General features: G+C 46.0%; 1 protein-coding gene across 34 annotated transcripts in view; it reads left to right on the forward strand.

The window, feature by feature from the left end:
- The window catches only part of LOC122254621 (protein neuron navigator), a 737,418-nt gene that overhangs the window by 651,471 nt on the left and 60,885 nt on the right, over positions 1 to 25,062 (forward strand). For 31 of the 34 annotated variants that reach the window (XM_086538631.1, XM_086538628.1, XM_086538621.1 and 28 more), the window contains one exon: positions 20,771 to 20,900. In XM_086538631.1, the coding sequence (XP_086394757.1) occupies positions 20,771 to 20,900 (130 nt within the window). Of the gene's footprint in view, positions 1 to 507; positions 922 to 20,770; positions 20,901 to 25,062 lie in introns of all 34 variants that reach the window. The other 3 variants (XM_086538640.1, XM_086538641.1, XM_086538642.1) reach the window with 2 other exon arrangements.

Genomic DNA, 25,062 nt, shown 5'->3' on the forward strand with positions numbered 1-25,062 from the left:
GTTCGAGAAATATTCCGTGTTACGGTGTCCTTTTACCCCCAACATCTGTAACGCGAAAAGGCATGGCGTAAAGACGGGGTATTTTAGACCTGCGAATGATAAGATCTCACAAGGGGAAAGTCACGTAAACACAGGCCAAGACGGGAAGCACAAATGTCTCAATTTTGTCTGAATGTTGGTTCACATCCTCCGGCAGACGAAGAGAATACACGGGCTAAAAGATAAGTCCAGGAGGAGGAGTGGGAGGAGGATAAGAGGGGGGAGGGGGTTGCAAGGTGGATAAAGTTTCAGCCTCCTGGATGTTGGCGGTTGTGGTGATGACGTAGCCTCCGCCTCTTCGTGGTAGTCTGCGTCCTTACGTTTGAATGTACTACCTCGGGGATTGTCTGTAATGCAAATATATTTGATTGTTTTTTATTTTTTATTGTATGTATTTGTTTGATTGTTTTTAACAAGAGATGCACATGTGTTATCGTGTTATCATAGGGATAATCTTCCATTTCCCAGTCTTGTAGAGTGAAAGCAAGGGTCTCTATGGAAATGAGAGATCAAGGATTTTATTGCTAAAAGGAGAGGAAAAATAAACATGATTTGTGGAGACTTGAACTCCTATTTGCGAGCGACGTATGTGTTAAGCAAGTTAACTCATTAAGTAGCCAGAAAATAGTCGTGACTCATGTGTAGTATCATAAAATTGTGTGGGTCTTGTGGAGTTGCTTGAGTATCCACTGCCCACCCTGACGCCCACACCCAACACCCAACCCCGCCCACGCCCCCGAACCTCCGCCATGCCCATCCCCATGTTGAAGGCGCTCAACCGCGCCCCTGGTGACCGCAGGAGCATGGGTGTGGGCGTGCAGTCACCCAAAGTTGTGCCAGAACCTCCGCCCTCATCCATGGTCAGGAAGAGCTGGCATGCAGGTAAGCATCAGCAATGTTTTCGACTCCGAGAAGGAACTTTTATATGTTTGTTATTTCTTATTGCAGGATAATTTAGTACTTCAACGTATATCATATACTTATTCAATTATTCAATTTGTAAAATAGGAAGCATTATGTTTGTGATTGTTCATCAATATCAGCTGTGAGATAAAAATACACTGGCAAGAACGTAAATGCTGGAATGTTCCTTGCCGAGTAGTTTATTAAGTATGTTTTCTCAGGGACGTTTTGTTCCGTTATATTACATTTTTGGTGTTGTTTACTTTTCATTGCTTTTAGCCCCCGGTATATACTGCTGTTGACATTACCTTGCATTACCTTCAACAGCGCATTTTCACGGGGTAGTCTGACTTCTTTTATTCACCCGGTGTTATTTCTGTATTCTTGGAACAGTCTTTCACTGCTTTCTAGAGAGTCACTTTTCCAGTGATACACCAGCAGCATCAGTAAGAACATCAACAGTTTGTCTTTTTTTTTTGCGATATTGTACATATCCCTCAGAGTCATCAGCGAGGGTTTGTACAACTCAGCGTCATTTCGCGGCCAGTCATTCATTTCCTTGAGACAAAACTCCGATCCGGTGGTCTGGGACTGAGGCGAAGGAGCCGCTGATTTCACAGGCCCGCGAGATGGAACTGGGGCTTATTTCGGCGAAGGGGAAATGCGGGAAGGAATATCTAAAGAGCATGAGGTGTAATTTTGTGTGAGAAAAGCGCGTTCTTAGGCGGCTTGCGTTTTGAATTCAGTTGGGTTCAGGTGGGTTTGTGAAATCATTAAAGAAACACGTTTTTTTTGTGATGTCCAAGTAAAAAGTGCAAGCGAGTTCCTTTTTGTTTCTTTTGAACATGTCATTCGTGTCATTCAGGGTTGTATAAAAAGTATTTTTTTTATAGACAAACCTCTTCCAGTTTTGTCGATTTGTTGGATGTGTACACTTTTGTGCAGAGTAATACAACAGGACGCGACCGGACTACCTCTCGTCGCTTTTGCTCTGCCGGTAAGACGTAACCTCGATAATGAAGGTTATAACAGTGTAATCATAAACATGACCATGATCGTTCCGAAGGATATATTTTATTTTATTTTTTTATACTCTTCATACATATTAGGTGATTGGCTTTGTAATGGCCTCGGCTTCAAAAACTGGGTACAGAAATAGGCTTATATATAAAAAACAAACATTTCTTCCCCGCTCAACAAAATGCGACAAACATCAAGAACGCAGGCGGTAGTTGGCCCCTCGTGTCGCAGGGCCTTGGAGGACGCCGCAAAAACTCGAGCTTCCCATACCAGTCACGCGGCGGCCCGCCATTACACCTTCCCTCGCCGACGCGGGTACGTCGGACGCGGCAGAATACGCGGGAAATGACGACGGCGTATCTGCCACCACCCTCGCTCGCCTCCGTAATTGGGAAGCCGTTCGCGGACGTTCCTTAGCCTTTGTTGCAGGAGAAGGTAGTGGCAGGAATGTGTCGGCAGATGGGAGAGGGAGGCGAGTGCATCTTTGTGTATAGAGATTTGTTTCCTTTACGTAGAGTACTCGTAAGAGCAGCAAGCAACGTCGTAAATCTTACAACATTACGCGAGGAATCCGATTTTTTGACACAAGATACTTTTTTATGCCCATTTTAAAAGATAAAGTATGTAACTTTTGGCTTACTCTGGATAATCCTCTTTCTGATTGGTTCATCCGCAGTTATCTCGGACGTGGGTTGGGCCGTCACGTACACGAGAAATGTAGAAATGCTAAAAAAGGGGCTAAAAAATAAGCTAAAAACCGTTGAACGATCGTGGAACAATGATCTTTCATTGAGTGATCAGGGGTGGCGATCTAACCATTATCAGTGTTTCGCCTGAGGGCCAGGGGAAGAGGAGGAGGAGGAGGTGGAGGGGAGAGGGAGGGAGTAATGAGGGGGAGAGAAGGGAACCCGGAACTCCCGCATTCACCCGAGAAGAAGAAGGGGGAAAGCCTTATTTCTTCATTAAAAGGAGATAAAAATGTGTAAAGAAATAGATGTTCAGAGTACATTCCTCGTGCAGTGTTAAACAGAGGGAAAAAACGTGAGAGGCAACTGAAGGTGAGGAGAGGCTTGGTGTTTCAAAGGGAGTTGTGAATGTTGCACATATATTTGTGTGTGTGTGCGTGTGCGTACGCGTGCGCGTGCACACGCACGTGTATGCATCCATGTATTTATCTGTGTGTGCGTGTGCGTGCGTGTGTGTGTCTGAGAGGCAGAGCGAGGTATACATTGGTCGACCCATGATTGACAGAGGAACTACCGGGGCGGAGTAACGGTCCCACCACGCCGCCGCCAACACCGCTGCCTCCCTCACCTCCACCGCCACTGCCCCCCACCCCCCTTCCTTTCCTCTTCCTCGCCCCCTTCCTGCTTGGCGATACACGTGACAGACAAAACGGACATCGCAGAAATCGATATTTTTTCTGATCATTTTAGTCTGATCGTCGCATATTACCCAATCAGCATTCCCTTCCCCTTCCTTTTAGATCTATCGGCGTTTTTTTATTTTTTACTTTTTGTCTTCTTCTTTCTAGTGAAAAAAAATATGTAATAATTTCTATTGTATAAATAAGTAACGCTAAGCACGTGAGCGGTGCGGCGGCGGGACAAAGCCGCGTTCCCGTTCCGCTGCACGTATTCTGCAGAGCAGAGAAGGGCGACTGTTGGAACGCGGCTTGCCGATTTTGGGAGGCTTCGCATTTCCATTTGCTATTTTTATTTTTATTTTCTGCCTGGTAATAGGTTTTTAATCCCAGGATAACACAGGTCACTCGAGGTCTAACCTCCCTCTCGCCTCTCCCCTTCGACCCAAGTACCTTCTAAATCTGACTCGTTGACCTCCCTCCCTCCCTCATAAACGACCTAGTACTAATCACTCAGGGAATCTTCACCTCTCTCTTAAAACCCTCTTCCGTCCCTCCCCCTTCCTCCCTCCCTCCCTCCCTCCCTCCCTCCCTTCTGAACCCTTCTCCACATCTTCTCCCTCCACCCTCCACTCTCCCTTCCCCCTCCCCACCCCCAACCTCCATCGTGCCCACCAACGGAGATGTTCATTTGACTTCGTTACTCAGCCTTGTTACGGGGTGGTCGGGAAAGGGTGGGGGAGACGTGAGTGGGTGGGGGGGAGGAGACACTTAACGTCTGGTAGACAAGTCACCCTCTACCTGGCGGTCGGGGCGTGCATGTTTACCTATGATTGAAGGGTTGATGAGGTGGCTGGTTATAGTAAATATCCTTTAAGTGCATCCGTGGAGGGTCTAGTGTGCCCCAAAAATAAAAATTAAATAGGAGAGAGAGAGAGAGAGAGAGAGAGAGAGAGAGAGAGAGAGAGAGAGAGAGAGAGAGAGAGAGAGAGAGAGAGAGAGAGAGAGTGAGAGAGAGAGAGAGAAAAAGAAAAAAAGAAAGAGAGGGAGAGTGAGTTAGAGAGAGAGTTAAAGATAAATAGAAAAGATACAAAAGGGCAGGAGAAATAGAAAGAGAGGTAAAGGAGGCGAACGAAGAGATTTTGCGGTTTTGACAAGGTCGTCTTTATTCTAAGGTTATCAGGTGGTAAGTGGGTAAGCCGATAAGAGATTTTTTTTTTGTTTTTTGCTTTTTAATATTGTGGAATTTTCTTACGTTTCTCGCACCGTCTCTGAATACCACGCGGTATTGTTCGATCTGTTACTTTCATACACGTCCTTTGAGCGAGCGATGTTTCATAGGCCTTTTTCTTTTGAGACGTTTAGTCCTTACGCGTCCCTCTGGACACAGGTAAATCTTCCCTCGGCGCGGGGATTAAAGCGGAGGATTTCATATAAAAGACGCGACCCTCCTATGTTATCCCTGATTTAAAAGTCACTTAGTGCCACCGTCCGTTAGTCAAGCGGCATTGTGTCGGTGCGTATGTCTATCTTGCCCCGACACCCGTCCGTCATCTGTCGCCTGACTGCAGATTTTGTCCCTATTCCTTCCTCTTCTCTCTTTTTCCTAATCTTCTTTCTTCATTGAGTTTCTGATGGTGATGGAGGCTGGTGGAGATTATGGTGATGGTAATTGGCCTTGTAAACCAGTTTCGTAAGCTTACTAGGCCGGAGTTCGCCCCTTCCCCTTCCCCTTCCCCTTCCCCTTCCCCCTCCTCCACAGCCCCGTGCGCGACACAGCTTGAATACCAATGGTGACTCGTGATTACTTAATAGAATAGGCTCACTAGAGGCGAATGCAGCTTGAACAATGTTCTGTGCTTAATTTGCAGAAGAGTGAATATGCAGGGAAATGCAGAAGGGATGTGGACCTGCATTTCATTCGTTTTTATCTGCATGTTAGATTTGTCCATGAAAATATGAATGAACATTTATCTAAAGGACGTTATTCGAATAACTTTTAATGATCGATAGTTTGCATGTTTGCATTTAGACATCAATGAGCGAGTGAGCGAAACGTGTATTTAATTATCTCTATTTGCCCGAAGCACTTAACTATATCAAATTTATACCCTAAATACTCGTTTCCCACTCTACCCCCCTCTCCATACCCCCCCTCCACCCCTCCAAGTATGAATAATGCAGCTGCCCATAAAGCCTAAGTGGATCAAGTGTTGGGTAAACTCCTCGACACATGCGTTAGGAAAGGAGGTTTGGGGATGGGGGGGGGGGGCAGCTGGCGAGCGTTTGAAAGCAGGTGGCTGCCGCGCCCTGCAAGTCAGCTGACTAACGTAAACAATGATACACACGAACAACATGACCTATTCACTGCTGACCGTAGGGATGTATGTGACTGTTGGTATGTGTGTGTGTGTGTGTGTGTGTGTGTGTGTGTGTGTGTGTGTGTGTGTGTGTGTGTGTGTGTGTGTGTGTGTGTGTGTGTGTGTGCGCGTGTGTGTCTGTGTCTTTTATAGTGAGAGAATTGTGCCCTGTCGAAGGTGATCTACTTATTACGAGATTCATGTTGAACACCAGCGTGCGTGCATATAATAAGAGGAAAAATGTAGAGAGCAAGAGAGATATGCTTTATTTATATTCTATTACAACATTTCATACAAAGATATAGACAAGTGCACATTCATAACTGTCTCCATTAAACGAACTTTGCCTCCGTGAAAAGCAAAAACCCGAGCGGCGTCGCATCCCAATTATCATCTGGCGCGAGTAGTCGACGGTGACCTTGCCCGTCAGGAAGAACTTACAAAGGCTCTTAAAGCCAATCATAGGATCCAAAAGGTCGTAAGAAGTTCGCCCATTAAAGCCTTCGACCGCGGAGCTTGTGAGTGCATCTTATAACCAACTCGTGGAAACTCACAAGGGAGTACTTTAATGAAGTTCCTGCACTGTTTATCCAAGTTTTCGCGGTAGATTAAGATTCGTGATTTTTATCTTCTTGTGAAATTAATTTTTCTTTTTTTTTTCTTAATCGATTCGCTGCTCATGCACGGAAAGGAGGAGTAGGAGGAGGAAGTACGTGATGTCTGCGGCGTGCACACCCACCCCGGGACAGCCTGTGTTTTGGGTCCTGCACGGAAGGAAGGGTGGAGTTGGTGCTGTGTTATAATATGTCGTATAGTTCGCCAGTCTTTTTGCTCCTCCTTTTTCGGCTGGTTTTTGGTGGCATGGGCGATGCAGTGCCGGATGATTTTTTGAAACTATTGTGTCACTTCCTTGTTTTATTGATTTTATCTTTTTCTTCTTTCGATGTCCCACTCACTATTCGCAATTACTTACACACACTCACTCACTCACTCACTCTCATCTTCTTTACTATCCTTCTCCCTCGCTTCCGTCTTATCCCCATCTCCCCCTTCACGTTCCCCTTTTATCCCTCATCAATATCCCTCCATCTCTCCTCCCTCTCGCCGCCGCCCCCCTCTCCTCCCTCCACCCCCTCCCTACTTCACCCTACACAACCAGTTTCCGAAATACATACGCAGTAGCAAGGGGAGACCTGCTAATTTGTCCACATTAAATGTACGGAGCAGATGTTGATCATGCAGATTGCATCATTAAGACGGGAGGTTGGGACAGGTGGCGGCCGGGTGGTGTCAGAGGCGCGGGGAACGGCTGCTCGCTCGTCCGTTCTGGCTGTCCTTCAGGGGGCGGAACTGCATGCTGTTGATACGTTGCATGCTGCGTGTTGGCTTCCTGTAGGATCTTGGGAGGAAGCTCAGAGAGGATGGTTGCAAGATGGTGCGACTGCAAATGTAAATGGAATTGTGTTTGTTAGCGTTACTGATAAAATTAGGAGGAGACAGAGAGAAAGAGTTAATACCGGTTCATAGCATAACACAGCTAATAGTCGTGCCGACTTCATTAAAATGGAAATGTGTTTTACTAGACAGCTGGCAAACACAGTGGAAGAAAAACATTTCCCACGCGATTATAATATAATTTATGGTGATTTTTCTCGCGTGTTGGTCGAAGTTTCACTAACGTTCTACCGAAGACAATTATGACGTCACGGTCTGAGACACTTTCTTTCCTATGTCGTTGTCTGCGTCTTCCTCCGTTTCTTTATATTTCTGCATTCCCCTTTCTCTATTTGGAGTTCCTGTTTACCTCCCTCTGGCGCAAGCGGCCTAGAACGTGTCCAAACGGGGATATGTGGCAACTTGTCACCCAAGAATACAAGTGTACACACGCTTTCACAAATCCTCCTTATTTTTACTTATTGAGATACAGGAAAGATTGGTGAGAGTTACTGTAGAAATGCAGGAAATGCTGAAGGGAGAGAAAGAGGGAAATCCATCAGATGAACAGAACAAACGTAGAAGAAAAGGCAGAAAACGTGATGCTGTTTCGCGCCCTGGTTGCCGTTGTGAGGGCGTGGGGAGTTAATAGGAAGTTCGTGTACGATCTACCTTAATGACGCCAGCACCTGCATCTCAAGCCACACTGCGCCCTGCGTTTGTAGGGATAAGAGGAGAAAGAGAACAAGAAGACGAGGAAGAAGGAGGAGAAGAAGACGAAGACGATGAAGAGGAAGACGAATGAGAAGTAGAAGGAGAAGAGGGAGGAGGAGGGGAGCTCGGGAACGGGGAAATTAACTAAGTAGGCTAAGACACATCTCGACCCACCTGAGACCACACACGGCCTAAGAGAGAATGAGAAGTTCGTTCACCACACAGTGCATTCCAAACAATAACGATGTTATCTTCCGTGTTTTCCGTGTGAGGAGAATGGAGAGTGCCCTTTGTGTGTTTGTGTGTCTGTGTGTCTGTGTCTCTCTGTGTGTGCACTATTTGTTAGAAGAATTAGCTGTCAAATCTCTTATCTCAAGTAAACGGTAAAGCACCCAATCCAGCCGTTCCCCTTATTTTCACAGGAGAGTAAACTTGGGTAATTATGGAGGGCTGTGGTGGTCTTGAGGGCGTGACAGATGACGTGGGGAGGCTTAGGCAGCCGTAGATTAAAAGCAGAGGAGGGAATTGTTGGGGGTGGGGGGGTGTAAATGGATGAGAAAAGGGGGGGGGGGCTGTCGTGGACGGCTGGTGTTTTGGGTCAAGATGTTATCTACAGGTGGGAGGAGGCAGGTCTCTTCTCAATAACGCTCTGGTTTATCTCCTTTTCTGAAAATTATTTTGGCCCGTTTATTGTCTCCTTGTGATGAAAGGGAAGAATTATATATATATATATATATATATATATATTTGTATATGTATATACAATTATATATATATATATACATATATAAATATATATATATATATATATATATATATAAATATATATATATATATATATATATATATGTATGTATGTACAATTATACATATATATGTATATATATATATATATATATATATATATATATATATATATATATATATGTGTGTGTGTGTGTGTGTGTGTGTGTGTGTGTGTGTGTGTGTGTGTGTGTGTATATGTATGTATGTATGTATGTATGTATGTATGTATGTATGTATGTATGTATGTGTGTGTGTGTGTATGTGTGTTCGTGCGTGCGTGTATGTGTGTGTGTGCGCGTGTGTATATATATGTGTGTGTGTGTGTGTACATGTATATGCACACATACAAATATGCTCAGCAATGCAAACATATATACACGCATACATACATAGATACAGCATACGAGCATATCAGTCTCACTTCCTATCTTCTATCCTCGCACTGTAGCTCCTCGCCTCCAGAGCACGGATAAGGTCGCGTCCCTGTAAAACTCTATAACCATCAGTATAATGTCTCGCTGACCTTTCTACTGTTTCTTCGTCCGGGCGACATGATGAGCCTCGAGATGTCACGTGAAACTCAGAGGGTCATTAAGCATCCTGGTGTAATACCATAAGGAAGACTGAGGTTGGCGTCAACCGCTCAAGAGAGGAATGGTGTGGTTGGTCTTGCTTGGCGTGTGTGTGTGTGTGTATGTGTGTGTGTGTGTGTGTGTGTGTGTGTGTGTGTGTGTGTGTGTGTGTGTGTGTGTGTGTGTGTGTCTGCCTGTGTCTCTGTGTGTTTGTGTTTGCCTCAGTTTGTTTGTGTTTGTCTGTTTGTCTGTCTGTATTCGTGTTTGAAAAATGCGATTGTGTGTGTGTTTTCTGTTCTCCCCCCTCCCTTTCTCTCTCTTCATTCTCCTTCAAGTGTTAATTATGCGAAGATCCTCCACCCAGATGTGGAACATCATCATTTGTTACTTTCTACTTCATTATAAGGCGAAGGGCTGATGTCACTGTATTACATTTCCTGTGTTACAAGCCAATCTTTCTCGCTAGTCGATGCCAAACATTATGATGCCATTCTTATGTTTCGAAAGCAGAGTTTACAGAGACAGTGTGTGTGTGTGTGTATGTATGTATGTATGTGTGATCATACCACTCCTCCCATCTCTGCTGCGGTACGTCTTACCAGCTCTTCCAGAACATACATTTACTTGCCTCCCCGGAAATGACGTAGTTTGTGGCTACTTTTTGCTCGCTGTATTTTTCTCCCCTTTATCTTATTTACTCTCCGTTTGTATTCGCGTTTATCGTTCCTAATTTTCACTCACCACGCTTATCGAGCCATTTTACTCTTCACGAAATTGGCTGTTGACCACGAAGAATTCACTGAACTTTTTTTGTTGTGTTCTTCTTCGAGATGTTGTGTCCCTCTTATCCGGAGCCGCTGCCTCGCCCCGGTCGTTTACAAGAATTACGCGCGAAGTTGCAGAGATTTGTCGTTTCCATCCGGCATTTTCATCGTTTCTTTGTCTAACTTCGTGCGTGGGCCGTGAGGTGCAGCCGATACTCGGCGTAAGTGTCGCGCGTCCCCCGAATAAGGAGGTCGCACGCTACAGGAAATTTATTTTTCCCTTCCCCCTTTAATGGGATCTGTTATGCAAGTCATGGACTGTCGGTAATATACATCCGGGATCTGTGCTGACGGAATGAGTCGTCTGTCTTTAGCAGCTTGCGGCGAAGAGCGAATTTACGGAGCGCGAGGACGCGGCAGAGAGATGAGGGATAGAGTTTAACCATGAATCATTTATCCTTGCCTGGGGCGCACTGCATGGACACCGGGAAGGCAAATTTTGGCTTACTGTCTCCTTGCCATAGATGCGTTAAAGGGGAGGAGAACTGCGGGGCAAGACGGCGGGAGTTCCCGCCTCATCTGGCAAATCTTGATGGTACAGGTCAGGTACCGGACTAAATAACTGTCCTGACCTAGTCAATCACGGAGATCAAGTGATAAGCTTGATAAGTCTGGCTGATCTCTGAACAGGTACAGCGAGTCAGGTGTCGCAGCTATGTAGATACACACGGTTGGAATCCAACAGGGGTCTTTAGATTTCAACCAAGGACCCGCAAGAAGACAGAAAAAACACCCTGTTAATGCAGTTACTGCTTTTTTCGCGACACCACGTGCCACAGTATCTGTGTCAGGAGATCAGCAAAGCGCTTCGGGATCTTCTCTTTCGCTCTGGATCCATAGCTCTTTGGTCGGCGGTGCAAGAGCCGAATGAAAACAAGGTCATGAGAGCTCGATGGCCGTGCTGTCAAACAAAGGTCTTTCTGCTCCCCAGTGTGTCTGGGTGGTGGGTGGGTGGGTAGTGAGGGGGCGGCGGTCTTCAGGACCGGGCTCGGGACGGTAATTACGCCTGCCGAGTATGAGTCGCATTTAATTGCTGTAATTATGCTAACGAACCCGTTGTTCCAACTGCGGGAGATTAATTTGTTTGTTCTGTTCCCCGGGCCTTTCTCCCCGCGAGCGAAATTGAAAAAAGGACCAAGAGGGTTGGTTTCATCACCTCCTTCCTGTATCCTGGTTTTCGCCTATTAGGGTATTTCACACCTGTCATTGAGAATGACGCAGGTGTCGCGTAATCGATCGAGTGCACAGTGATTACAGCGAGATGGTGTTGCCGGTTTCCCTTTTTATTTGCTTCTCTGTCTATAGGTACATTCGGTAAAATAAATGTACTTTCGGAAAGCAAGCCCCGGTGGAAACACGCCTCTGTATCCGGTAACATGTATTCGCCTATTGTTTCATTTGTCGAGTTCAGTGTCCTCTGAAATGAATCGATTCCATTTTTCTCTATAGCGTCTGTAATTAGTACATCATATTATATTTTACAGGCGGTGCGTGACCATTCAGCGCTGTGAGCGCAGAAGCGTTGTTATTTACGATAGTACCTCCAACGGTTGGTCGATCGACTCTGAGAATTCTTTGACAGATGCACAATTTCCACGCCCAACTGTGATCGCTAGCAGATAAACCCACTATAAATTGTCATGGGAAAAAGAAACAGCAACGGAGAGACAAAGCAGGAAATAAAGGGAAGGGGTAGAATTGAGTTAAGAAGACATATACTTAGAATACTAAGAAATGCTATGAAAGAATACTAGGAAATGCTATGAAAGACAGAGACAAAAGCCTGCGGGGATGCACGTGTTGCAGGCCCTCCATATGTCAGCAGAAGTGATATTAGAGTACGAGGCCAGTCTTCCCCAGCCGTCATCATGTTTTGTCGGTTAGGTCGCGAATACGTTCTTTACAGACGGTAAAATCGACCTTCGGGCCACATACGTGTATGGGTCTCGGGTTATACATGAGCTGGGTTGATCATTCATGGTTTGAAGCTCTTACCATCTAGAACAATTTCGTAGCGAATATGCTTATGCAAGAAGTTCTTTCAGTCAGACATAATGAGAATACATTTCAGGTTGCGGAGTCTCGCTTCGGCTTCCATTTCTGCCGGAGAGATGTACTATGAACATTAATTTAAGCGGACAAACACACACTCACACATATTTTTAATCCGAGAGTTGCTGGTTGCTGTCGGTGGGTCAGCGGTAAAAACGGCCCCACACGGTCGTCGTCACGTTAGAGTTTTTCGTCCGTAGCAGCAGACTGTACACAGCTGGCGACTCGGCGGCAGGAGGGCAGCCAGCTCAGCGCCATGCGGGAAAAGACCTGGCGAAATGCGAAGTGTGGGAATGTCGTCTTTTTCGGGGCCGTTTCCCGAGTGGCCTGGCAGGTTGCTGCAGTAATTGTGTCTGGAGTTGAACATGTGTTTAGGTTGGGGGCTTTATTGCACGGAGGTCGAGTTTAATGCTTGAGAAAAAGGCGGTGGCTCTTGAGTGTGGTCTCGCTGTCTCTCGGGAGTCTTTGGACAAAAAATGCATGATGAGTTCCTGGTATGACGTTTGTTTGTGTATTTTAACAGGAGGGAAAGGAAGTGGCTTATGAGCAGACGACAAGTAATTGATTCAACAGCATACCAGACCAAATATTATATATATATATATATATATATATATATATATATATATATGTATGTATATATGTATGTATGTACGTACATACATACATACATACATACATACATACATACATACATACATACATACATACATACATACATACATACACACACACACACACACACACACACACACACACACACACACACACACACACACACACACACACACACACACACACACACACACACACACACAGTGCCGAGTTCATCTGTCTGTAGAGGGCAAGAGTGAAGCGCCCCAGAAAGTCTTTTAGTACCCCCCTCCCCCTCCCCCTCCCCCTCCAGCCCCACCTTACCCACTCACGCTGTGCCACGTACACGTACATTCACGAGGTCTTCGTTTTATGGTCGTTTGCAGGTCAACGTAACTGTTCGTCTGATGCTGAAGTCGTGATGTTTAATCATGAGCGAACAAGGCCTGTGATTTGCCTTATTATCTTACTATGCTAATCCTTGTAGGGAAATTGATCATGGGAAGGCTGTTGAATATTAATTTTGTTGATCTGATATACATATTTATTAAGACTTCGGTTAGGTTGAACCATGTTTCTTTTACGAGGTCGGAAAACCTCTATAGCGGTTTGTGACGGGGCAGGAAATAAGGCGCCCTTGATTGATTTTGAAAGCTTAGTGGTCGTGACGTTAGAGTGAGCGTTTTATTTAACTGCAGCTGCACAGCCTGTTAACCTTGGCTGGCAGAAGCTCCTTGGCCGCAGTATTTCAGCTAAAAGGACCAATTAAGCGTGGGAATGTTGAAGGTTGTTGGGTTGGTTCGGGACAGGTGAATTAGGGACGGCGATGAACACAGGTAGAAGATTTCAGTTGATGAGTACAGATGAATATTTGAGATTAGATGAAACGGAAATGGTGATCCTTTAGTAAATATAGTTGAAGTTGTTTACACTTGATTCTGACGAGGGAAATTTACTAACCTGTATTTCTTTGGGTTGCTGTAACAAGGGTGGTTGTCGTTGTGACCTGTATGGTCGCCTGAGGTCGTCAGGTGACAGGTGATCAGGTACCTGTCATGATGAGGGTGGCGGATGCAGGTAATTTTTCGACGCGGTCATGCTGGCTGTTGTCAGTTCGAACCTTCAACCACAGCGCACGCGGAACAACCTTAATATAACGAAGAGAATGTCACTCTATTGTGATGCAAAAAACGAAAAAAAAATCGGCTTAATGACTAAAAAAAGATGTTAGTGGCTCAAGTCGAACGGAGATGAGGCGGGGGGGGGGGGGATTGTGCGTAAGACAAGGAGATTATTACGTGATTTTTTTTATGCTCTCGAATCTTCTTTTCTAACGAGATGATAATACTAGGAAAGAGAACAATGAAGAGATGTAATAGAAAGAGGATGTAGGGGGGAGGGGTGAAGGGGCATAGGGGTTGGGAGGAGGAGGAGGAGGAGGGGGGGGGGCAAGACCTTGCGGGTCGTATGCAGGTGTGTCAAGGGTCAGGTCCAAGTACTTCCTTATTGCCTTCAGCGTTTCATCACTGGAAGGGAAATTCATTGTTGTTCTTAGTAAATGCGGTTTTGCATTAGTATTAGACAAGGACTGCGTACATTACATTACAGTACATGCAAGAAATACAGTGATGACGGCACTTATATAAAAGTTCGATAGTACAATTATTTTCCCCTGTTTTCTCTATCGCTAAACAAGACCAGAAATGATACAGCGCTTTACACCCGCGCTTATTGCGTAACCAATTTTTATTTTACGCAATGTGTGAATACCGAGAATTTTCGTTTCACTTGGCCCTACTAGACTTTCGTTGATATTGCTATATATCGTATTTGCAAAATAAATGAATTATAGACTCCGGTAAAATAAAAGACCAGGTATAAGTGGCCATAGAGGATTTTTTTGAGGGGTCCTCATTTTATAGTAATAGCGCCGCTTGATGGCCGCCGTTCACAGGCAGTACCTCGACATAAGCACCCTCTGACGCGGCTAGTTTCCCAAGCCTGGGTGAAAATAATGATCCCAGATTGTCTACTTTCTCGTCTTAGCCAATAGGGTGACGAAAGTCTTCCTTTCCTATGGCGTGAGGGGTCTGGAAGAGGGGAATAAATATGAATGAAGGGGGATTGATAGGATAGTTTAACTATATACGTAGGTTATGGAATTAGAAATAGGTAAGGTATAACTTTGTGACACTGGTCTTTGTTAGAGTCTTTATTATCAGAATTAAGTTCGTTTTGAAAAAGATTCTCCATGTTCAATACATTTCGTGTAATCTACTAGGATCCTTCAATTCTTCATTTATCGCCACATGTACCCACAGTGGACACCACAACTCATGAACTGTAATTTCGTCTCACGTGCGTGCATTTGCAAGTGATCATCCACATGAAGAAAGTCTTACTGATAGGTCTCGCCCTTGGGTGATCCATCCAGATGTGACGGCTGCGTGAGGTTTAGAAGCTGTAGGTACAGGCAATGACAAACAATCAATTCCGTTCTCCTTGCAAGTGAAGATATGTTAACTTTAATTTTTTAGAATATATTTTCGTCCTATTTGTTCTTTATATTTTCTTTATTTGTTCGTGTTTTTTTTCAGTGATATCTGCGTAACAAATCTAATTCCATTATTTTACCACATGGATGACGGAATGCGAACCTGAATGCAGGTGAGATTCCTCAAATGCTTGGGGTTAGGGAAAGCATGCAGAGACCGCCTGTGTTTGATAATGTAGTCCGTCTCATGCATTTTGCTAATTGGCCTTTAGGACAGCCTCAGTCATGCGAAACACGTCGGAGGAAGACAGCTGCGGTCAGCGATATATGGAGCCGTTGTCAAGAAATCTCCTTTCTATGGTTTTGTTTATATTTAGCATGAGGTTTCTCGTCGGTTGTTGTTTTTCGATTCCCACGCTTTTGCAGCTCCGTGTTTTCACTCCGATAGACAGGTGTTTTACCAGCCCCGACAACACCTGTGGGAGATGAGTCAGTGTCAGGGTCGGAGCATGTGTGTTCCGCAGTGGCAGCGAAGCGTCTGTGCAGTGTTACGGCGTTGAGTTCCGCTCCGTGAGGAACAAAGCGGAATCACAAGGTCGCACAGACGCCATCGCACACAAAGGGGCTGCAGTATTCCAAGATTGCAGCAAGAATCTACGGAATACACATGCGTACACACGTATTCACACACACACACACACACACACACACACACACACACACACACACACACACACACACACACACACACACACACACACACACACACACACACACACACACACACACACACACATAAACATACAGACACAAACACACATACACACAGCAACATAATGTGGATTAAAAACAAATACCATAGGGATAACTGACACATGTCTCACAGTGGGAAATATAATCAGCGTGTTTTCTTTCCTTTATTTTCGACCAAGGTTGGCGAATGACAAAGTACACTTGGGATTAGGGATACAGGCCATTTAAGGGCGGCGGCGACGGCCACGGCTTAGCGGAAGGTGTTACGGGAATGACAACGATGGCCATTTATCTTATTGTGGACAAAGAACGGGAGGGTGGATGTACAGTTGGTGTAAAGGAGGGGATTCGGATATTATCCCTACCCTCGCTCACCCAACACTTCCCCTCCTCCTCTTCCTCCTCCTCCTCCTCCTCCTCCTCCTCCTCCTCCTCCTCCTCCTCTCCTCCTCCTCCTCCTCCTCCTCCTCCTCCTCCTCCTCCTCCTCCCCTCCCCCTCCCCCTCCCCCTCCCCCTCCCCCCTCCTCCTCCCCCCTCCCCCTCCCCCTCCCCCCTCCCCCCCTCCCCCTCCCCCTCCTCCTCCTCCTCCTCCTCCTCCCCCTCCCCTCCCTCTCTCTCCTCCTCCTCCTCCTCCTCCTCCTCCTCCTCCCTCCCCTCCCCTCTATCACACTCTCCCCCTCATCCCCCACTCTCCCCCACCCCATGTCTTACCCCATCGCTCGACCTCTCCCCGATTCGATCATTAGGGGTTGACCTATTTGACTCTGTTTCATGGAGAGTTCGATATCCTCTTTGTATCAGACGGACAACGTCGAGTTTGCCCAGAATGTGTCGTCTCTCATAGATTTCGTTTTTTTTTTTTTTTTTTGTATGACTGAGTTGTGTATTTCCTTCGTATCCTCTCTCTCTCTCTCTATCCTCTCTCTCTCTCTCTCTCTCTCTCTCTCTCTCTCTATCTATCTATCTATCTATCTCTCTATCTCTCTCTCGCTCTCTCTCGCTCTCTCTCTCTCTCTATCCTCTCTCTCTCTCTCTCTCTCTCTCTCTCTCTCTCTCTCTCTCTCTCTCTCTCTCTCTCTCTCTCTCTCTCTCTCTCTCTCTCACACACACACACACACACACACACACACACACACACACACACACACACACACACACACACACACACACACACACACACACGCTCGCTGTGTGTGTGTGTGCGTGTGTGTGTGTGCGCGGCCTTCCTTCCCGCCAATCATGACATCACGAAAAAGGTGGCAATGTCACGGCACAGCTCTTCTCTTATTCGGATCGCTGTACTTCTCCCTTCGCGGATATTAGATCCTAGATATACATCGGATGATGCGGTTGCGTAGCGCCGCGTCGTGCCACATGGTGTCGAAATAAGGGGTCAGGAGCCGGGACTCATTTTTCGAAACACATCGCGCAGCCTCGGGCAACGATTCCCACACGGAAGAATTCGAAGCGTGACTTGAGTTTGCCCAAGTCATACCCGAACAATTTCTTTTGGAAATGGGATAATATCGTAGAGTAAGTCGCATTTGAGCGATGCGAAGAGAATGCACATGACGCCTACAGAGGAAAGGAGGAGAGGAGGGGGAGGAGGAGGGGAGGGGGATCTACCAGAGTTGAGGGGTGAATGTCAAACACAAGGCTGGAACGCTGTCCCCTCATCCGGGATTACTAGGCCCAGCAGTTGACCGTTCGAGGGGAGCGTAGCGAGGACACAGTTGCCCCCGTGTGTTTATGGGAGAAGGAGAAGGAAGGCGGTGCGTGTGTGAGCGCGTATGATGACTGATTCTGAGGACTTCTTTGTATCTGAGAAAAGTGACACTTGTTGTGGCCAAGTCAGACGTGCGTGCGTCATGGCCATGGGTCTGCCTGGAGAAGTCTAATGCTCCTGCGGTAAGGACATGTGATGTGAGAAAGGAAGAGGTAAAAAAATGAAAGAAAAAATACGAGTGAATCACCGGAGTGAGGTGTAGTTGCGGTTGTCGAATTAGTAAGTGTTTTGCCCAAGGCATGTTCACCGCCGGTACAGACGCTTGAACGCGTGTGACTCAGTCATCGCGGCGAGGGCGAGAGCGAGGGCGTCTCCTGTAGCGGAGGTGGGATGCCCAACTGCCACAGAGGCGTCAAAATACTGGGAAACTTGCGTAAAGCACAAGCATATCCATTACAGAAAACACCTAGACCGCCGTGGGATAGGACATGGCAAATTGTTAACTTTTCGTGTTACGAATATTGCACCCACGGTTTCTTTCGTAACTGGTTTTACTTTCATTTCATGTGACGAAACTAAATACATTGCACGGCAAACAAAACAATTGGATGTCATATTTTTTTATATGTATGACTTCTTTCACTACCGTATCAAGGCAAGCATTAGCAACATTCAACCTTCCCTTTCCATCTCTGCATTCCATTCATGTTTTTGCACGATGAGGTCACAGTAAGGTCACATGAAGGTCATGCTCCGTCTCGCAGGCCTCTCCTTTTAGCCTTTCCCATACTGTAAAAGTTCAAGTACCTTAAAGGGTGTACAAAACGTGGAAGGCAAGGGAGCCGTATCTCAAGGTGGGCGGATAGGACGTCGCGGCGCTGCGAGTCAACAACAGACTCCCTGAATGTTTCTCAGAAGAGACAGGAGGTCGTAGCGGCTTTGTCCCAGTGTCACCACCGGTCTCTCTCTCTCTCTCTCTCTCTCTCTCTCTCTCTCTCTCTCTCTCTCTCTCTCTCTCTCTCTCTCTCTCTCTCTCTCTCTCTCTCTCTCTCTCTCTCTCTCTCTCTCCCCCCTCCCTCCCTCCCTCCCTCCCTCCCTCCCTCCCTCTCTACCTCTCCATCTCCCTCTCCCTCTCCCTCCCTTTCTCTATATGTCACAGACATGCCCATCTATCTATCTATCTCTCTTTCATATTAATAATCACCCACTCTTACACTCACCTTCCTCGGGAACGGCTGGACGATCCTAGATAAACAACGCCAGAGAGACTGTCCGTGGCACCCGCCATACTTCATGGTAAACAGCATCCTCGAGCAGTAGTAAAAACAAGTCGTGAATATTCTCTGAAATAACAGGGCGAAGGGAGGACGCCCTTTTGGAAGAACAAAGCGCTTACGCCACACCCATACATAAACAAAAACAATGACGCACGCACAGAGAGAAAGAGAAATGGAAAAAAAGAGAGAGTTAATTTGTTTACAAGCACATGAATCTGTAATGATTTTGTTGTTGTTTGACGTCAGACGACATGATCGTCGGTGAATATTCATATCCTCGCAGAATCAGGAGAATTATTGATGGGCGTCATCTGTTTCCAGGCCTCGGTCACGTCATTTAACGATCAGCTGTTACATTACACACCGCCAGCATCCCCGGGACAGTCGGAAATCTGCGCTCCATCTCCCCCTCTTCCGTCCCTCTCCCCTTCCTCCTTGTTCCGTTTGTTGTTCCTTCCAGCCAGCTGCGACCTCTTTCGCTGTCACCCTTTCTTCGCTAAGTGACCCGCGGACCCTCTTCACTTGGTTGCTCTAACCTTTTAAGATTTTATCTTTTCTTGATCCTTTTATTCCCTTTCACAGACTGACTGTCTTCTCAGTTTCCTCGGTTATCATCCTCTTCCTCTCTCCTTATTATTTCTCTTTCTTTGCCACATCCCCCTCCCTCCCTTCTGTCTTACTCCAAATCTTTCTCCTACTCCTTGCTAGAGGCTGTAACTCTTTCTCATCGGCGTCAGTCACACGGCCATTGTATGGAAATATCAGCAGCCTTGTTCTTCCCACGCCGATTCGCCTGTCGTGACGGACCTGTCGCCTCCCGGTCTAGAAAGTAGATGTAAATATATTTTATTGTCTCAGACGTCAGGGTGGTTGTTTATGTCGCTTGTTTTCCGATGGCGCTAAACTCTGCTCCACTTTTGTTTTTTTTTGAGGGGTTATGCGAAATCGAGCCCACGGTTTTATTTGTTCATCTTGTTTTTTTGTTATTTAGTTTGATTATTGATTTTTGCTGAGACGAGAGTCGTTTCTCTTCTCCAATTCAATATCCGTTGGGTAATCGACGCAGGACAACCGCACGAGTTTTCCGGTCGACCGCCAGATGCCCGGATTGTATTTGTATGGAGTCGGCCTTTCCGCATCGCAGAGCCTCCCCGCCCAGAGATCGATTTGTATGGGGAAGTCGATGCTTGTGTCTAACGCTGCCGCAATTTCGCTGTTGGGACTTTGCAATAAACTTTTGTTTCACCTAGCATATTGCACATCACGAGGACAATCCGCTCTGATGGAAAAAAAATGAAAAAACGGAAAGAAAAATCGGGAAAAGTATGCATAATAATTTTCGAGGTCGATCCGAAAGGACGCCGGAGAGCAGATGCCTCCATAATTGATTACTGGGCCCATGTTTACAAATCGTTTGCCGGAGCGTGTGAAAGAGTAGTCGGTTGGCGAGTGTTAGAGTGTCTCCCAATATACTTGTCGTGGCGCTGGGACGTAATCTCACCTGATATCACACGGGCCCTGTGGAGTGTAAAATGGTTGTTGACATATATGTTCACTAAGTCTTTGTGGTAAATGTGATGATGTTGCGTGCTGCGAGGTAAATTAGTGGGCTGTACATTATCAAATTTTATATTGTGGATCATAATATATTTGTTGTAAACAAATTATACAGTCCATGCAATATCATTTAACAAGATGCAATATGTACTGGTATGATATAACAAGAATTACTTTTCATAATGACACAGTTATTTTAACTTTGGTAAAGGCTATAGTTCCATATCTCGAATAGAATAGTATCCCCTCTAATATTTGCGCTTCCCATTTCCTGAGACTGACTTCCCGTTTTCTTTCACCAGGTTCCCAGTTGAAGACCGTAGCCTCCGCGAGCAGCAGCCGCTCCACCTCCCCGGCCAACGGCAGTGCTTCCTTCATCCCGCAGCCCAGGAGCCACAGCGGCCGTGCATCGCTCAACGAGAAGCACTCCAAGTAAGTGCCACACCCCCTTTAAGCTCCCTCATGACATTACCTAGGCCAGGTGTCAAGGAGTGCCGCATTATCGGCTCGGTGGGTTTGGAGATGAGTGTGGGATAGTGCAGCATGTACAGTGATAGAAGGACAATGATAGCGGCCAGGAGGGACGGGAATCTGCCAGGGAGGACAGTGAAATGTGGCAGGTATGTGACACTGGGAGAGGAGGATGCTTACGACAGTGATGGGATAATATCCACTTATAATAAGGATGAACAGAGGTTGAAGAAGATACAGGAAATGCCATCCAATTACAGCTTCTCAATATACCATTATCTCTGCACGTGAAATAGAGGAACATCAAGATAACGCGAGTACGAATCACTTTGTGTGTGTGTGTGTGTCTGTGTGTGTTTCTCTGTATACCAGAGTCTGTCTGCTTGTCAGTCTGTGTGATTGCAAGTATCGAATGATGCCAGACGCTCACTTTAATTCCCGAGCGGCAGGAAATGTCAACACTGAGGAATTCGACAGACGAGAAAAGAAAGGACATCAACTTTCTGGAATCCTGGTGACAAAGTTCTCCGATCGAGGGTTTAATCCGATCACTCGTACTGTAGGCTGGAGGGGATAAGAAAGCGGCTCACTCTTACCTCTGGCATATCCTTTTGCAATATGACTTGTAACTTAAGTACCATTGGCTTTGCGCGGGTGGAAAGAGAGGTCGTGGTAGGAAGCTTACTCCGGGGTGTCATCATGATTCCCGTTAATGGCAGCTTGCATTTTGACATCAATTTGGTGAGCAAGATTTGCGAAATGTTCACGATAACGGAGAAAATGATAGGTTGTATTACTTGTAGTGTAGAAATTGCATACTATTTGATTTATTTTTTAGGGGCAAGGGAAGGGTTGATTTATGACGATATGTATATCAACACCTGTAATTTATTCTCATTAAGGCTGTTTTTTAATAGTTGCTGCAGCATCTGTTATATAGAGGGCACAGCTGCCTCAGGCGGTCGTACAAGTGTTACTTAATTTCACGTTAGTCGTCATGTCACTCCTTTAAAATCACACTAAAAAAACTTTTAATATATAAAACACAGCATTAAAAGCGGGGTCCTTGGAAAGAGTGCCGGAACATAAAGTTTCGTCGTGTGCATGACGAACAGACGACATGCTGGGGATGTCATCATGCAGCTTCATCAACAGGTACCTGACACAGTTACCCATCTTCACCATGACTCGCTTGCGCTAAGTATAGTTGGTCATGCAGTCATTCATATTTGAAGGATTTTATTGCACTCTAAGCGGGAGAAAAAGAGAGGGAGGAGAGAGGAGGAAGGGAAGAGGGTGGACGGGAGAGATGAGGAAGGGGGAGGGAGGGAGAAAGGAAGAATGGAAGAAGGGAAAGGGAAAAAAAGAGGATATGAGAGAAGAAAAAGAGAAAGGAGTTGAGAAGAAAACAAGAAAAGGAGTTGAGAGAGAGAGAGAGAGAGAGAGAGAGAGAGAGAGAGAGAGAGAGAGAGAGAGAGAGAGAGAGAGAGAGAGAGAGAGAGAGAGAGATTCATGAGAGAGAGGGGAAGTCAGGAAATGAGGCATTTTGTTCACTATATAACCCTGCATTGGCAAGACTTGAAGAAATCATTATAAAGTAAAGGTTTTAGAAAGTTGGGCACACAAGAGAGAGCACACGTATCACGCTTGGAGAAAACGGGAGAGAAGGCGGAGTGTAAAAGGTCTCGTTGCAAGGGTGATGCTGTGAGTTGACTTTCATGTCAAGGATACTAAGGGTGTGAGGGTGAAGATAGGTCAGCATTGGTAGGGATTCACTTCATCTGCCAGGGTGAGATAGGATAAGAAGAGGTAGTTCGGGTATGTTGTCTATACCTTTACCGGGAGACTTATTAAGGATGTGACTGATGGCATTTCAAGCTGCTGGTGTATATTAAATAACGCGAATTAGAATGTAAGTCAGTGTGGAAGCAGCATGAGCTGCAGAAATAGAAGAAAAAGAGAAGTACTCGTTATTAGGGAGAATTAAAGGTACGAAATGGTAGTTAAAGAATACTGGGTGATTGTTATTCCGAGGGCGTGTGTGTGTGAACGTGTACGGTACGTGTGCGTGTGCATATACGTCAAATGCAATGTGGATTGGCGGCAGGGAACGCAAGAAAAGCCTGGCACTGGTTCCATGAAAGAGCACATTGAGAGTGCCACTGTGTGCACACCCCTTACGTTCGCCGCGGTGTCGTCCTACTGTCCTGCAAGTCACAACCTGATATTTTTATGCGAATTTTTGTGTTGTTTTATTACAATCTCTATTTTGTTAATTAATTCGTGCTCTGCGGGATTCAATGTAATATTATTGTTGCTTTGAAGGAGCTTTTGGGAAATCGTCAGAGTTATTGATAAGGCGAAAGATTCTAAAAGATATTTGAATATTGCACATTTTATTTTCTTAGATGATTAGCTGTATAACTCTTGACGATGTGGAGGATTCACGGCGTTCTTTTTGCAATCTTCATTCATCTTTTAACGTGTAAGAAATGCTCCCGTTCCTATAGAGTGGACACAAAGTAAGGCGATACGAGGTGTACCATACAACACATACAAACCTGTTACAGGTTCCTGCCCACACGCTGGTCCACACCCTGTTTATTAGCTGCACCGACAACTCCTTTAGGTGAGTCACCCCTCGAGTGGGCGGCCGGGGTCAGAGAAAACGCCTTTGGTCGGGGTCGCTATGATGTTTACCAACTTTTATCTTAAATGATGCTTTTTCACGATGGAGAGTAGGATCTTCTTATCTCATCATCGCCTGTTGTTCGGGATTGTGCGTGGGAAGCTCATCCAGCCAGGTCGGTGAAGTCGACGGCTCTCCTTAGGTTTGATTCGAATTTGAAATCTTTTTTCAAATGTTCAGAACGGCATACCGATGCATCTTCCAAATATGGTCTGCCCGACAATTGCCTGCATTGGATATACACCACCAGCCTCAATTAATGTTAAATAGAATTTGAAAATACACTAGTTGGTTTTGGCTCTACGCCTACGATGTTGTGGATGAACTCGGCTTCTTAGAGCCTGGGAAGAGAGAGAAAGAGAAAATTGCCGGCGAAAAACAAAAACTTTGTAGAATTAGCCTTAAAAGGATCCTCGAGAACCTCTTTGTTAGTGTTTACTGTTTATCTCGAAGGTCATGAGGTCAGGGCAAGGAGGACAGCGTGGGGGTAGGGTGGGGTGGGGTGGGGAGGGATGGGGTGGGGTGGGGTAGGGAAGGGATGGGATGGGTATAAGAGACCAATTTGTAAATAATAGAATTCTCCGTCGAGGAACATCTTCCGGAAATTGAACTTCCCATTGAGCGAGTTTGAGGAGAATCGAAAGGTTCAGATTAAAAGGGAAAAAAAGACACACCCACTTAAAAGAGGTGTTACTTGTTATCTTCAGCCCGCCCGGCAAAGCTGCATTCCCACCCCTTGGCTTGAAGGCGGGGGAAGAGAGGTGGAAATTCCGCCATATTCCAAAGTTTTGCCAGCTTCTTGCACGGGAGATGACGCGATTACAGTACATTGATTGTGGGAACATCTTCCTTCATACACGGCGAGATAGACAGGTTTTCGAGGGAGAGCGAGAGTGAAGACGCCAAGTGCGGCAAGGAGGCGAGCGACTGATTACTTATTCCCGCCAAACCCATCCGTCAAGCGAGGGCAGTGAAGGAAGACGCACCGGCCATTTCCATACTGCGGCCCCACCCTTTGATACCCCTGTCTCCCCCTCTCCCCCTCCCCCCTCCCCCCTTCTCGTGCGCTTTGGCAGGGGATCCGCCCCCGCACTTGCACGCCTTCGCGCCCACGTGCGGCTTACGGCGTGGGCGGCGGCCTTCGCTTAATAAGGAGACGAAGCGTTTAGTTAGTATTCTTGGGTCGTTCCGCAAGTCGTTTCCACTTGTAGACGGCAGCGTGGCAGGCGATGATGGTGTTGTTTTGGCGGGGCGCTTGTGCTTGCTGAAGTTTTTGTTGTCAGGCACTACGATGGCGGATTTTTTTCTTTCTTTCTTTAGGCAGGGGAATTTCATCAATGGAAGGTTTGGCGGGGCTGTTGTGGATAGTTGTTGTTGATATATATCATATGAATTTGTTAAATTATTGTACGAACTGAAACAAATGACTGTAAT

Source organism: Penaeus japonicus, unplaced genomic scaffold, assembly GCF_977035675.1.
Source record: "Penaeus japonicus unplaced genomic scaffold, GWHDUDI00000001_assembly GWHDUDI00000007, whole genome shotgun sequence".
In the NCBI taxonomy this organism is placed as follows: domain Eukaryota; kingdom Metazoa; phylum Arthropoda; class Malacostraca; order Decapoda; family Penaeidae; genus Penaeus; species Penaeus japonicus.